General features: G+C 40.7%; 1 protein-coding gene across 2 annotated transcripts in view; it reads left to right on the forward strand.

Moving 5' to 3' along the window:
- The window catches only part of PER2 (period circadian regulator 2), a 74,789-nt gene that overhangs the window by 19,931 nt on the left and 40,379 nt on the right, over positions 1-14,479 (forward strand). Inside the window, exons 6-12 of one of the 2 annotated variants that reach the window (XM_074963968.1) lie at positions 1,619-2,095; positions 3,018-3,080; positions 4,063-4,217; positions 4,818-4,939; positions 7,898-8,099; positions 8,213-8,264; positions 14,175-14,314. In XM_074963968.1, coding sequence (XP_074820069.1) covers positions 1,839-2,095; positions 3,018-3,080; positions 4,063-4,217; positions 4,818-4,939; positions 7,898-8,099; positions 8,213-8,264; positions 14,175-14,314 — 991 coding nt within the window. In that variant the 5' untranslated portion in view covers positions 1,619-1,838. Of the gene's footprint in view, positions 1-1,618; positions 2,096-2,322; positions 2,461-3,017; positions 3,081-4,062; positions 4,218-4,817; positions 4,940-7,897; positions 8,100-8,212; positions 8,265-14,174; positions 14,315-14,479 lie in introns of those variants that run through there. The other variant, XM_074963969.1, reaches the window with a different exon arrangement.

Consider the following 14,479-nt stretch of genomic DNA (forward strand, 5'->3'; position numbering starts at 1 on the left):
TGAATTGCATAAATTCACTGTGCTGGTAGAAAAATACTGCCTTGTGTTACTTGCAAAAGGCTGTTTGGGTTTCCAGAAAATATTCTAGCTGTAAGAAAATATTTATAGTTATCAGTAGTGATAGCTAAAATAAATGCCCCTAAAAACACTTCCTCTTCCAACTAAAAACAGATCTCTTGTGCACATCTTTGGCTGAATGAGAGGAAGAGTGATATTTGCTTCTGAGAACTCAAAATAAATGTAAAATGTCTGGAAAACCAAAAATTAGGAGGGTAACAAAATAGTTTCAATTGTTTTTTTGGGAAAACGGTAGGAGAATTTTTAAGTTAAAACTACCTGACTGTTGTAGGTTTGTTCGTTTTTCTTTTGCGTGTTAAAAAGCAAGGCACTAGTGGTAGTACTGGTAAAACTTAAACTTTTTAATTCTGTTGGACTCAACAGTCTGAAAACCGTCAGATTGGAATTGCAAACAAATAGTAGGTAGTGTTTGGCATTTTTACCATTAAAACATAAACACTGAATCACCCATATTTTAGGTAAGAATAAAAATAATTTGCATTGTCAAGTATTACATTAATGTTGTTCAGAGCACATTAATCTTGGAAAAGTGCAAATGACCGCTAAGCATATTCTTATGGAACAAGTGTTGCTGTCTGTGGATCAGAGAAATCTAATTTCCTGACCTTGTTTCGCCTATGTGTTTTTCTGGTGTTTAGTTTGCTACTTAAGGATGACTGCTATTTGGTGCTTTTTACCTTTTGATGGCAAGTCCTTAATGTGTGTGTTATTGCTTTAATACTGTTTAATGTTGATGTTGGTTTTTAAAATTTGAAACTGCTTTAATAGCAGTTCTTTTTCTTTCTTTTTAGAGGTATAATTTCCAAAGCACTACTTGACATTTTTGATTGTACTTAATCTTAAAAGGTCAGTTTAAAAAATTCACTTCTGTCTGGATTTTTTTTTTTCCTTTTGACACTTAGGATTATTGTAACCGAAAGAAATGAGGGAATTCTTTTTCTCTAGGTTGTCCTCAACATGCACTAAATACATAATCAATTCACTGCTTCCACTGGATAGTCAGTCTCCTCTGTTTGTGGGTCTCTCGTGCAGCACCAGAGGAAAGAATTTTTTAAAATAGGAAAATGAGATTAGTATAGTTCATTGTGTTAAGTCTTCAGCAGAAGTAGTAAGACACTCTGATTTTTTTCATATTTATATACGGTTCCAGCCAGTAAGCATGACAGAAATGATATAGACGAAGAAATGATTAATACTGAAATTTTTGAAAAGGCTGTCTTCTAATAAAAATTTCACTTTATTTCAGCTTCCTTTTCCCCTGTGAATTTTATGCCAAAATGAATATTTGTTATAACATTGTTAGCCTTGAATTAATTACGGAAGTGTATTGGTGTGTAAAATGTTTAAAGGTGTCAAATTCTGGGATAAAAATATTAATAACGAAACTCTTGAAACTAAAGCTTAATATTAGAGCTACTTCATTATTTCAGTTTTGATTGGCCAATAATGGAACTTTAATATTGATCAAACTGAAAAAAATTGATTAAAACAAATTGTATTTCAACATAGTTTACTTTTTTCTCCCCCCCTGCCCCTTTAGGATTTTGGATTCACACTTCAAGACTGGCAATCTTGTATGCAGAGCACAAACATGAATATGGCTTGACTAATTCTTGTTCTGTGCAAATATTCCTAATGAGTGTTCAGTGGACTGTATTAAGATCAGGGGGTTCTCTAGCACTGAGGAGCAGAACCCACAACAGCTTGAAATCAGTGGAAATATTTCTTGGCAGTCAGACTCATCAAAGCAGCAATACAAAATGAGTGGATATTCTGAATTTGCAATCAACCATAGTCAAATGATTGCTGAGGAGACTGGTGTTCAAACCAAGCCTGAACGACATCCAGATACTTGTCAGGAGGACATTGAGATGAGCAGTGGATCAAGTGGTAACGACTTCAGTGGAAAGTATATGAATGAAAACTACTCTAGTGGCCATGATTCTCATGGCAATGAATCTGATGAAAATGGAAAAGATACAGCAATGCTTGTGGAGTCTTTAGATTGTCATAAAAGGTGATATGCTGATTTTTTTTTCCCCATTCATGTTTTTAAGATTCTAAAATCTAACCATCTTTCATGTTAATACATGCAGTATAATCTGTGTTGGGCTTTGTTCCTATGCTTAATGCTTTTTCCATTCCATGCTGATTTATTTATTCATTCGTTACTGGCTCATACCATAATAGGGAGGTGGCAGATTGCATCTACATAGTTACTTTCTTCTACTTGAAGAGAATAATGCTATGGTGAAATACTTTTGAAAGTAGAGCCGTATGAGAACATACAAGGAGGAAAATATAGTAAAAATCCTGCTGGAAGTGCAGCAAAGAAGTTTGTCTTCATATTTTCTGCTAAGGCAAATAAAATAGATCAGTGAGGTAAGGCTTTTAACTGCTTGTTTTCACCATCTCAGAATCTCCGAATCTTATTATTGATTAAAAACAGTAGTCTGATTTAAATTAAAGTGGTCAAATTGTGAGTTCAGAACAGAACTTCAGTTTAAAATCAAATTTAGAATGTGTCTTTCCCATGAATAAATCTTGTTTACCAAGTTGAAGCATTAACGATACCTTGTGGCTTTCTTTTTAAGTCCTGAGTGTTATTATTTGAGGAGACTGGGGAAGAAATACGTCATACCTTTTTTTATGATGGTCTGTTAATGACACCGCTGCTGGACACTCTCTACCATTATTAGTCTACTCTGTAGTGATTGATTTAGTGGACACACCAATCTGCCATAGAATTACATCTTTTTTAAGCACACAACATTTACACACAAGCTAGTTTGGCTGAAGCTGCTCAATTGGCATTATCACCAGTTTCATTGGTGTAAAGTTGATCTGTTAATTAAAAGTAACAAATAGAAAATGGAGATCTCAAAGCTAAACACAACTTATATTTGACTTTAACATCACTGAGGTTGTTCTTTTTTCAGCTCAAATGCATTTAGCCTGATGATTGCAGACTCTGAACATAATCCATCTACCAGTGGATGCAGGTAAATAAATAACTATTGTGCATTTTAAAATAAGTTGTTGTGTTTTTGTTTTAAACAAAAAAAAAAAAAAAAAAAAAAAATGACGGAATAAAGCTATTTGAGGTAATTATTATGAACAAAAAATGAATTAATTTAAAATTTGGTAAATCTAGTTCAGGATCTCTTGCCCCGTGGTTGTGACCCAAAAATAGGTCACAAGAATATGTCAAAGGTCACGTGGGAGGCCCTAGTTCAGGGTTGGGTTCTCTACCTGGGGCAGTTGGAAGACCCGGGGTTGTGGGATTGCAGAGCGTGTCCTGCACTCACCTCACAGCGATGGCTCCAGTCCCACAGGGCTGGCTGGATTTAGTTCCCTGCCCTGGGCGTCTGTGACCTAGTGCATGTGGTTTCAGTGCTGCTCAAGTTTGGCCCAACTGTCTCCCCCACCCCCCGTTATGAGGGGGGGTGGCCGGCTGGGCTAAATTTGGGTGAGTATTGCTGCAACCCCATGTGCCAGGTTTCAACTCCATTCACACAAATTTGGACCCATCAGCCCATCTGTCAGGTGGACTGGGCCAAACCTGAGCGAAGCTGTGACTCTGGAGGTCGCAACGCACAAAACCGGGAGACTAACTCAGCCAGTCCCATGTAACAGGAGCCACCTCAAAGGTACTTAGTGTATTTATTACATTCATGTGTGTATCAGATGTTGTGGGCAAAAAATATTTAGTAAGACAGGTGTTTTTGCACTAGAGCTATTTACTGGGTTGTAACAGGCCATCAAGTTTACAAATGGGTCATTAGCTAAATCGGGGTTCTCAACCTTTTTGGGCTAATGTAGCAAATCCTAAAGTGTCTTTGAAGCTAAATACTTCTACAAATCTGTTTTAGTATCATTTTAGAACTAGTCTAATGACATGATAAATGTCAAAAGGCTTTGGTTTTCTAGAAGGTATGGTATTCGTTTAAATATCAGCGTAACTTCTTTGTTTTAATTTTATAGCAGTGAGCAATCCACTAAAGCCAAAACACAACAGGAATTGAGGAAAACATTGCAGGAACTGAAAGCACGCCTTCCTCCTGAAAAAAGAATCAAAGGAAAATCTAGTGTGCTGGCAACATTGAAATATGCACTTAAAAGCATTAAACAAGTTAAAGGTAATGTCAGCTCCAGAACTAGTGTCCGAATGTGGATCTCCTTATAAAGTCAAGTTCATAATAAATGAAAGATCATAAAACTAATGTAGTTGTAGCGTTTTAATAATTTGGGTTTGTGACTCTGCCAAAAAAGGCCGAGGGGGACTGGGCTGGGTTAGCACTTACAGTAACTATTTTTTCAGATATTAAAAATAAAAAACCTAGTAAAATGTAGAGTGAGACTCTATATTTTATTTTAAAATACATTTTTGGTATTTAGTTAGCCATTCACTTACAATTTGTGTGGTATATTGATTACAGACAATATTCAGCAATGCCTTCTATCCAAGGATTGCCAAGTACTTCAGATTGTAATGAACTAAGCTACCCAACACCCTTATGAGCTACATAAACTTCCCCAGATTACAGATGAAGAAACTGAAACAGGAAGAAGTTAAATGCTTTTTCTCATGGTGGAAGTGGGAATAGAACCTAGATACCATGTTCTGTACTTAAGCACAAGCTCATGCTTTCTGTCCAGTCAGTGTTAGCAGGCTCGATGTTAACTGGTCACATTTTGAAATGTGAAATATAAAAAATTGCCTTAATATTCTTATGTAGCCAATGAAGAATATTACCAGTTACTGATGATTAATGGAAGCCATCCTTCTGGTCTTGATGTGTCATCCCATACAGTGGAAGAAGTTGAGAACATTACTTCAGAATACATCATGAAAAATGCAGTGAGTATGCTGACCGATTACTGCTGTGTGTATGTAATTGGTGGGTGTGGTTGGAATTCTTAACTGTAACCTTTCTTTAAAAAAAAAACCAAACAAAACAAAAATTGGGCATAATGGATTAATGCCTTATTGCCAGCAGCTTTGATGGTTTTGTTGCTGGTATTGTACACTGCATTCTGAAGAATTTGCCCTGTGATGGGAAAGAATTGATCATGCTGGATATTGCAACTAAACAATTATCCCATATGCTATATAAGTAAAAACACCTGAAAAGAATGCAAAATACTTAATCCCAAATAGTGGGTTATCCGTCCCTGACTGCTACTTTATCATCTGTTACAAAGCATCCGCTCCAGAAATGAGGGTTTTGATCCTGGCATATACTTATGAATCTGATGATTAAATTATCTTGGGCAGAAGTTCACTCTGGAACTTAAAGTATGGTGGTAAATACTAAACTGCTTTGGCTTATGTGTAGAGAAGTAGTGCCTCACAGACCAGGAAGCTAATGTGTCTGGTGAGACTACACCTAGGTTACCATGTTCAGTTTTGGACACTTTTTCAGTACAGGAAAGCTGACTACAAATTATAGAAAATTCAAATAAGAATTTAGGAGGACAGAATTAAAACAGTGACTCTTCAAACAGCCTGGGGCCTGGTCTACGCTACAATGTTAGGTCGATGTAAGGCCGCTTACATCAACCCGATTAGATCAGTGTATACACTACAGCCTTGCCCGCCTATGTATGTGCCCTACTACACAGACATCATAACTCGACCTCCACAAGAGTCATAGGGCTTATGTTGGTGTAGTTATGAGTAACTTGCATCTGTTGGCTGTCATTATTGTCAATTTCATGGCTCTGCTTCCCTGCCAGGAACAGGGCAGCCACACAGGACACCACACATCGATCTTTCCGGCAGGAACCTGACTGCCCCTGCAGGCTCCCGGCTCCCCCCGCCAGAAGCCTAGCTGCCCCCTCTGGGTTCTCTGCTCCCCACTGGGAGCATGGCTGCCCCTAAAGGGGAGCTCTGCGCCCGGAGTCCTGGCCACACTGCCACTGTTAATTCAGTGGAAGCTCCTGGTGAGGATGCGTACCACTGACAATGGCCACTGTCGGTAGACAGGGTGCTGGGCTGAGTGGACCTTTGGTCTGACCCAGTATGGCCATTCTTATGTTCTTAGTGTGGACATGAAGTACTGCAGTAATTACTGTAAGACAGCATAACATAGGTCGACTTAAGTTTACAGTGTAGATATGCCCTGGGAGTTTTCCTTACTATTTGGACTACTTCATGGGCTTGGAAGCACCTGCTAACATCAGGGCAGATGTCATCATCCCTGCCCTAAACTTCTTGCAGAATCTGGGATAGATGAGGTGCCTGCCTGAGTTGGGAGACTCCAAGCAAGCCCTTCATTGGGGATAAACCAGGAGATGCTGGGTTGGCAGGAGAGGGAGGAAACCCCCTTCCCCAGCTTCTGTTTCTTTTCTAGGATTTTCTGAGGAAGGTACATTCCCTACCCCTTCTGAAGAAGCTGAGGTGGAGGCTGTGGGCCTGGAGGGACCACCCCACTGTAATAACCAAAAAGAGTAGGGGTAAGAGGCAGACATGGTTTGAAGGGATTGGGCTCTCCAGTAGGAGAGAGTTAGGAATGAGAGGCAGCGGAGGAGCTGAAAGAAAAATGTTCCTCACCACTATCTCAAGAACTGAGATCAGGGAGAGGTATGTACTGGAGAGGCAGCAGGGATGCTCTGATCTGGCTCCTTTTGAGAATGCAAGAGTTGAGTGGCCAAGGCTCTATACTGTGGGGGGGGCCAGCATTTACCTCTAGCTGCCTTCCGGAGAGCACAACAGAGGGCTTTGACCTCTCTTTACGTGGGCCTTTGTAGTCCATGCAGGTGGCAGCTGATTGCCCTGGGTTTGTGAGGGTCTAACAGCAATGAGGGAGAAAAAATGTTCTTTAAGTTCATGTTTTAAGGCGTAAGCCAACCACTACCTGATGGGGGTTAGAGGAAGAAACTTCCCTTATGCATCAGTGATTCCATAATTCTCTACTACAGAATTCTTCACCTTCTGAAGTATTTCATTTAGCTATTATCAGGATACCGGTCTAGATATCCCTTTTGGTCTGATCAGGAAAGGCTATTTCTGTGTTCCTATGAATAGTTAAAGGGGTATAAATAGCAGATGAGATGGCATTAAGGGAAAAAAATGTAGGCTGAATGTCAAACGTTCATTCACACTGAGATCTATTCGACTGTAGAGGTTTCCAGCAGCAGAGATCAAACTTTTGTTCTCAATATGTATGAAACAGAACTGGACAAAGGTATCGACGCACGTGCTGTATAGAACAATCATGTATTTCAACAAGATAGACATCACTAGGCCATCTAATAGATTTCCGTTAACTTTTGTGTTAACCACTTGTCCTTAAACTTAGTGTACTAAATTACTAAGCACTGGGCACATTCATTTGGCGGTAGATGAATGTATTGATTTGTGTCATCTTTAAGGCACTTAAATAATTTAATTTTTTATAAATGCAAAATATGCCTGTGATATTAACATTTATGAAGGGGGAACTGTAGTGACCAAGTCCAGCTGTCTCTGTATCCAAAGTAACTTCTGCAGTATGATAGTCAAGTCCATATAGTAAGATTCTACAACCAACTGCTAAAACTACATCAAAGTACATATTAAAACCATCACCTAAAGTGTTTATACCAGCTACATGTACTTTTCAGGCAGTTAAAAGAATTTGTCTTGAGATTTGATGTCTCATACAGTACACTTGGTTTAATCATTTCTTATTAGTTAAAAATAGACAAGATGACTAATACTTAACATCAAATTAGCTTGAACTTCCAAATACCATTTTTAAACCACTATATATCAGAGAAGATTAAAAATGTTCTCTTAATTGTCTAAAATGTTTGAGATTTTGTTATTGCTTAGGACATGTTTGCTGTAGCTGTTTCCCTGATTACTGGGAAAGTCTTGTACATCTCTGATCAAGCTGCCTCTATTCTCCACTGTAAGAGGGATTTCTTTAAAAATGCCAAATTTGTGGAGTTCTTGGCACCTCAGGATGTCAGTGTCTTCTACAGCTCCACAACCCCTTACAGATTGCCATCATGGAGTATTTGTAATGGAGTTGGTAAGTACTCTCAGCATTGAATACATCTGTTTTTCAGTAACATGAACATTTTGGAATACGAAACTTTAAACTGTTTATTGCAACTTGTTATGAAATCCATTTAATGTTTTTAGAGTATTCCACACCAGACTGCATGGAGGAGAAATCATTTTTCTGTCGCATCAGGTAAGACCAAATATTAAAATTAGACTTGAAGTATTATATACTGAGACCATGCATATCAAAAAGTACTCTGTCATTACGAGTACCGGGTAGGATGTGATTTTTTGATTCACTGTCTTTTTCCTGATCTGAAAGCAAGGCAAATCATAGATAACCAGAGGCCATGCATAACTTACATTTTAGAGATTGTTATAGAAAATAACTGCAAAGCAGTTTCAGGAAATTGCATCTCATTTGTTAATGCAGTGTAGTTGAGGCTGTCTATCGCAGGATATTGGAGACAACGAGGGAAGGAGGGGGGAGGGAATATCTTTTTTTTTTTTTTTTTTTTTTTTTAAATTGGACAAGCTTTTGTGTCTCTCTCCAACAGAAGTTGGTCCAGTAAAAAATATTCCCTCACCCTCCTTATGTCTCCGTTATTAATCAGTTTGGAATTTGACCTTTGCACTTAGGTACAAATGAAACTGATCTTGTTAAGTTTTTCCATCATTGAAGGGTTCCATCATTTAATTCAGTGGATACTTGTACATTCCACTCAGTCCATCTCTGCTCAGTCCTTCCTTTGATCCTGATGAAGGGCAGTTCAACACACATTATTAATTTATTACATTAGTGTCTTAAGAACCTCATTGTGATTGTTACTTGTCTGTATGGTACCTGAGGATGATCCCTGTACCAGAGAGTTTACAGTCTTGATGAAACAGAAATGAAGTGGGTGTGGGATAAAAGGATAAGACATCAATATGCCAAAGAGCTTAGAAGCCCCAACTCCTTGACAAATGGCTAGTTCTGCCACCCCCATGCAGATGAAACACAGCAGTTCAGAACACTGCTGTTTTTTCAGGCTTTTCTCCTCAGTTTTTTTTTTTTTCTTTTAAGTAGTGAGCTCCTTCCATTTTTTTCTACTTTCTGGGCACTCACTTAAGGGACAGGTGTTCTCCCTCCTCCCACCATGGGGACTACTCTTTGCTGCTCCCTTCATGCTTCCTACCTCCTTACCCCTCTTACCTTCTTCCCCCCCCACCCCACCCCCCAAAGAAAAAAAATAGGACAGTCAAGGAAGCAGAAGGCCAGATACAAAACATATTTCATTTATGCTGAATACCTGCAACCTGTTGCAGAAGAAGAATTATGCCAGCTGTGTGTCTGGCACAGGAAGCCTCGTTCTGCCAGGGCAGGGAGCATTCATGCTATGTTACATCATGGTCTCTGTCAGAATGAAAGCTGGCATCCAGGGCAGAAGCCTTGTGCTAGCTCTGATTTATTCAGTCTAGACCATAACTACCTTAAAACTCTTGAAGTCTTTGGAAGAGACTGCAGCCAGTTAAAGATGCCAGGATTCCAGTCATCTATTTGACTTCATGAAATGGGTCCTTTCGTACCTGATGTAAGCGGGGGAATAGTCCCGCTATTGTGGGGAACTTTCCTGGCTTCTGCGCTACCCCGGTGAAGTGGGCTAGCGAAAAGATTTGAGTCCTCGCTCCCACTTCCTTTACCTAGTGGTCTCCCTGCCCTTGAGGACTCCCCTTCCACTCCTGTCTGGCAGAGTCCTTGTAACCCCAACAAGGCTGGGCCCAGGATTCCTGGGGGGCTCGACCCCCAACCCTGCTGGGGTGACCTAGGACAGGGGCTAGGGTGTCCCCACTCCGGGGCGCACTCTCTGCCCTGGGCACGTCTCTGACCCACTGCCCATTACATACAAGTTAAAGCAAATGCAAGTTATTTAATCAACAATTAGTTTTAAAAAGAATAAGGAAAAATGGGAAAGGTTAAAGGAAACATCAACCCGCTCTGTGGCACAGAACATCACAAACAGTCTCTCTGGAATGTCAGGGCACTTCACAGTCTGTTCCTTGTAAGTCCCAGGCCTTCTTCTCAGGCCCTGGCTGTGCTGTAGGGATGCTGTGGGTTGGACACTTGCTCTGGTGGTGGCCACACGCTCTCAGGCTCTAAGTGGTAGGACCCTTCTCCCCAGTGTCGCCCCCGCCCTGTCAGGGTTACGATCCAAGCCTAGCCTGCAGAGCCTCTTGGCTGAGGTGTCTCCCTGTGCTGGGCCCGCTGCCCAGGGTCCCCCTCGCTCTCCCCAGCTGCTCACCACACTCAGCTCCGAACTGCTCCAGCCCCAGCTCCACCACTCTGTCTCTGCTGCTCTGCCTCCAGCTCCCTGGGCTGCTTCTTTGGCCCCTCGGGCTCTGGTTGCTACAGCTCTGCTCCCAGGACAGGTCTGCTCCGTAGGCTGCTTCTGTGACTCTGCTCCCAGCACTGACCTGCTTCCTGGGCTGCTTTTCTGGCCCCTCTGGCTCTGGTTGCTGCAGCTCTGCTCCCAGGGCAAGTCTACTCTCTCTGGGCTGTGCCTCTGGCTTTGGGGCTGCAGCTCTGCTCCCAGGACAGGGTCTGCTCTCTCTGGGCTGCTTTTCTGGTCCCTCTGGATCTGGCACAGCTCTTCTCCCCAGCTCAGCTTGGGCCCCTGCTTTCTCCTTAGCTTGGCCCCACTCTGTCTGACCCAGGCAATTCCAGCTCACACAGAGGACAGGACCTCCCTGGCCTCCTGACTCCCTGATTAGCCAGCCTGCCCGCCCTGTCATTCAGGCTGACCTGGAGCATTGGCCTCTCCCCATTGTTCCTGGGGACTGTCAGTCTCAGGGTCCTGATTTCCCATAGAGCCTTCCCCTTTTAGTACTGGGAGCGAGCCAACCAAAACACCCCCACTGAATGTTAGTAAGGGGGCATTCTGCCATTACCTGTCCATGAGGAAAACAGTCCTCTGTCCAGGGCTGAAATTTCCAAAGGTGATTAGGGGTGTTAGCAGCACAACTTCCACTGACACTTAAGAAAATTGTGTGGTCACATTCCCTAATCACCTTTGAAAATATTCAACCCAGGCCTTTAAGAGGACTAGTCTCCTTCCTTCAGGTTGCGGTCCTCAGACATAGGACAGAGCACGCTTCCTCTTTAAGAGCGCGAACGAAGTGAACGTTTCTTTCATGAGCCAAAATGGAAAAGAAGCTGTGTAAAAGCCTCAGGAAGCCAGCAAAAATCTAAGTGTCACAAAAAGAGATTTTAGGAGGCATCATATCTCCTTGTTTCCCAAGGAATAGAGAACTATTGCTGTTGGAGGCCGAAGAATTTGACTATGACCAATAGGAATAGGCTTTTCTGGATCCCCGGCCCTCTCAGTTGAAACATTAGAGTTGTGTGTTTCAGACTCTGCTTTCCTCAACGAAATCCAGCATTGTGAATTTTATTCCAGGTCTTGAAGATCGTTCTGATGCGGGGGAAAGAAAATGAGACCCTCAGAATCCATTATACATTTTCTATAAGATGGCTTCACTGTAAGATCTAGTTATTAAAACATCGAAGTTTCAGGTTTAGGAGGGGTTCTGAAGCTGAGCGTGTTGTCTTCAGTAATATCAAACACTCACATCAGTAGATCCTGGAAGGATTGACAAGCTGGCCAAACAACCTAAATACACTGTTCCTCCTGTGGAGGTTAAGTCTTGTGCAATAGGGACTGTCCCCACCCTCCAAGGCCATTTCTCTCTGTAGAGTCCTAATTTCTGTATTGAAGCATATTTCTGGTCAAAATCATTTTTATGGAAGAACCAGGTAGTATTTATTAACCAACACAACATTGTTTTCAGGAATGCCTCTAGCATTCATTTTTTGGAGTGAATTTCTTTTTTTCTTTTATTTATTATTTAAAATTTAAAAATACTCTTTAGGATTTGTGATTCTCCCACTCATGTTGGAATCCAGTGCATTCATAAGAGAAATTACAGAACATGTGAGCTGTCAAGAGGCTGGTTGTTTACCTCAAAAGAACCAGTCCCAAATCATCAGAAAATCATATTTTATTTCCTTCTGTCTCATATGGCTGAGGAAAGTCTTCAGTCCTCTACTTCCAGATGTAGCAGATGCTGCATTACAGATCTGTACAAGGCATAAATTGAATCAGTTTTAGTAGGGATTCTCTTCCATTCCACCAGATAAGTAGCAAGTCTTAAGCAGAGAGATCCTCAATATCCATTAGAAAGTTTGGGCCTCCATTTCTGCATTCACAGGGCACTGCAAGATTGATTTCCAGGCATCTCTGATGAATGCTTCAGCCACAGAGTTGGTCCCAGAGTAACTCTCCTTGTTAGGGGGCAGGGCAGGGCTCATTCTTTTTGCAGCCTACATTTTTTTTCTTTCCCTCACTATTTCACTTTTCTTTGATAGTTAAAGCTGAGCGATTGGAAAATTTAACAGCTAATTTTTACCACAATCAACGTTCTCTTTAAGAACTGTACTTATTATTACTGTGGAAGAATTCTTCTGGCCAGTTGGATTGCTCACCACCACAGAAGTACCCACCTGATCTGCATAAAATGAAAACAACCCTGTAGTGAGAATTAGTAGAGATGGCATTTAAAGAGGGGAAATTAACAGATAAGTTTTCTGTTAAAGTGTCTTCAAGCACAGAATATAATAAATTTGTATATTTTTATTTGCCTGACAGGTTCTTTGAGCCTTTAGAGGTTCCTTTTTTCTAGCTCTTCTCAAGCATGAGGAATAGAAACTTGGTAACATTGAATATAGCTAGATAGTTCCATATGTCAACTAAAATATTCCCTGAAGAGCTGTCATTTTTGTCTCCGATAATACTTCAAAAGTACACAAATAACAGTTTTGTTATGTTGTAGCTATGAACTCCTGATTTTATTGATGCTGAGCTAGAAAAACTACTTTGAGTACTAGAGGTTTTTGTGGGGGGTTTTACTAAGTGAAGGTCATATTAGCATACAGCCACTGTGTAAATATAAAATTAATCCCTTTTTGAAGGAAAGACCAGGATTAAGGCAAGAGAAAGATTCAGTTATTATAGAGTGACCGAGTTCAGAATGAATGATGTTCATGTGATTTAATGTGAACATCAAGTATCAGAGGGGTAGCCGTGTTAGTCTGTATCCAGAAAAACAACGAGGAGTCCTGTGGCACCTTAAAGACTAACAGATTTATTTGGGCATAAGCTTTCGTGGGCAAAAAAACCTGCACTTCAGACGCATTGAGTGAAAATTACAGTTGCAGGCATAAATATACTGACACATGAAGAGAAGGGAATTGCCTTACAAGTGGAGAACCAGTGTTAACAAGGCCAGTTCAGTCAGGGTGGATGTGGTCAACTCCCAATAATTGACAAGGAGATGTCAATACCAAGAGAGGGAAAATTTTTGCTTTTTTAGTGAGCCAGCCAGTCCCTATTCAAGCCCAAAATAATGGTGTTAAATTTGCAAATGAATTGTAGCTTTGCAGTTTCTCTGTCTGTTTTTGAAGTTTTTTGTTGAAGGATGGCTACTTTTTAAATCTGTTGAATGTCCAGGGAGATTGAAGTGTTCTCCTACTGGCTTTTGTATGTTACCATTCCTGATGTCTGATTTGTGTCCATTTATTATTTTACATAGGGACTGTCCAGTTTGGCCAATGTACATGGCAGAGGGGCATTGCTGGCACATGATGGCATATATCACATTAGTAGATGTGCAGGTGAATGAGCCCCTGATGGTGTGGCTGATGCAGATGGGTCCTCATGCCCAGATAATCTGTTAGTCTTCAAGGTGCCACTGGACTCCTTGTTGTTAATGTGAAAATCATTATAAAAAAACAGTGTGTTGGGTTTTTTACATAAGATGACAGAATAACTTACTCTCATTACAGTTAATGTTCAAAGGCCCTAGTCAGGATTAGGTCTCCCTCTAGGTACTCTCCAAGAAGACCGTGAGATGGGATTTTTCCAAAGTTCTTAAGGGAGTTAAATGCCCAACTCTCGTAAGCACTTTTGAAAGTTCTGTCCATGAGCTATTGCACTGAAGACCTCACTGAAGACTAAATTCTGTGCAAAATAAATAATTAATTAGTCGTTCTTTTCATTATTAGTGCGGGAAAAGAACATGAATATATCTGCTACCACCCATTTCGTATAACTCCTTACCTTATCAAAATACAAGATACTGAGAATGCAGAAGATCAGCTTTGCTGTGTGTTGCTTGCAGAAAAGGTGCACTCTGGCTATGAAGGTAATAACACTAAGATGCAGTGATTTTTTTATCTGTAAAAACCAAAAGGACTGCTTTATTAAAATAACAAACATTCAGTTTTATGAAATTGCATGTAATTTTTTTAGGAAAAATTACTGTCTGGTAAGAACTGTCTTGAGGTAACTAGATCAGGGTTGCCACCCA

This window comes from Natator depressus, chromosome 9 (genome assembly GCF_965152275.1).
Source record: "Natator depressus isolate rNatDep1 chromosome 9, rNatDep2.hap1, whole genome shotgun sequence".
NCBI lineage: Eukaryota > Metazoa > Chordata > Testudines > Cheloniidae > Natator > Natator depressus.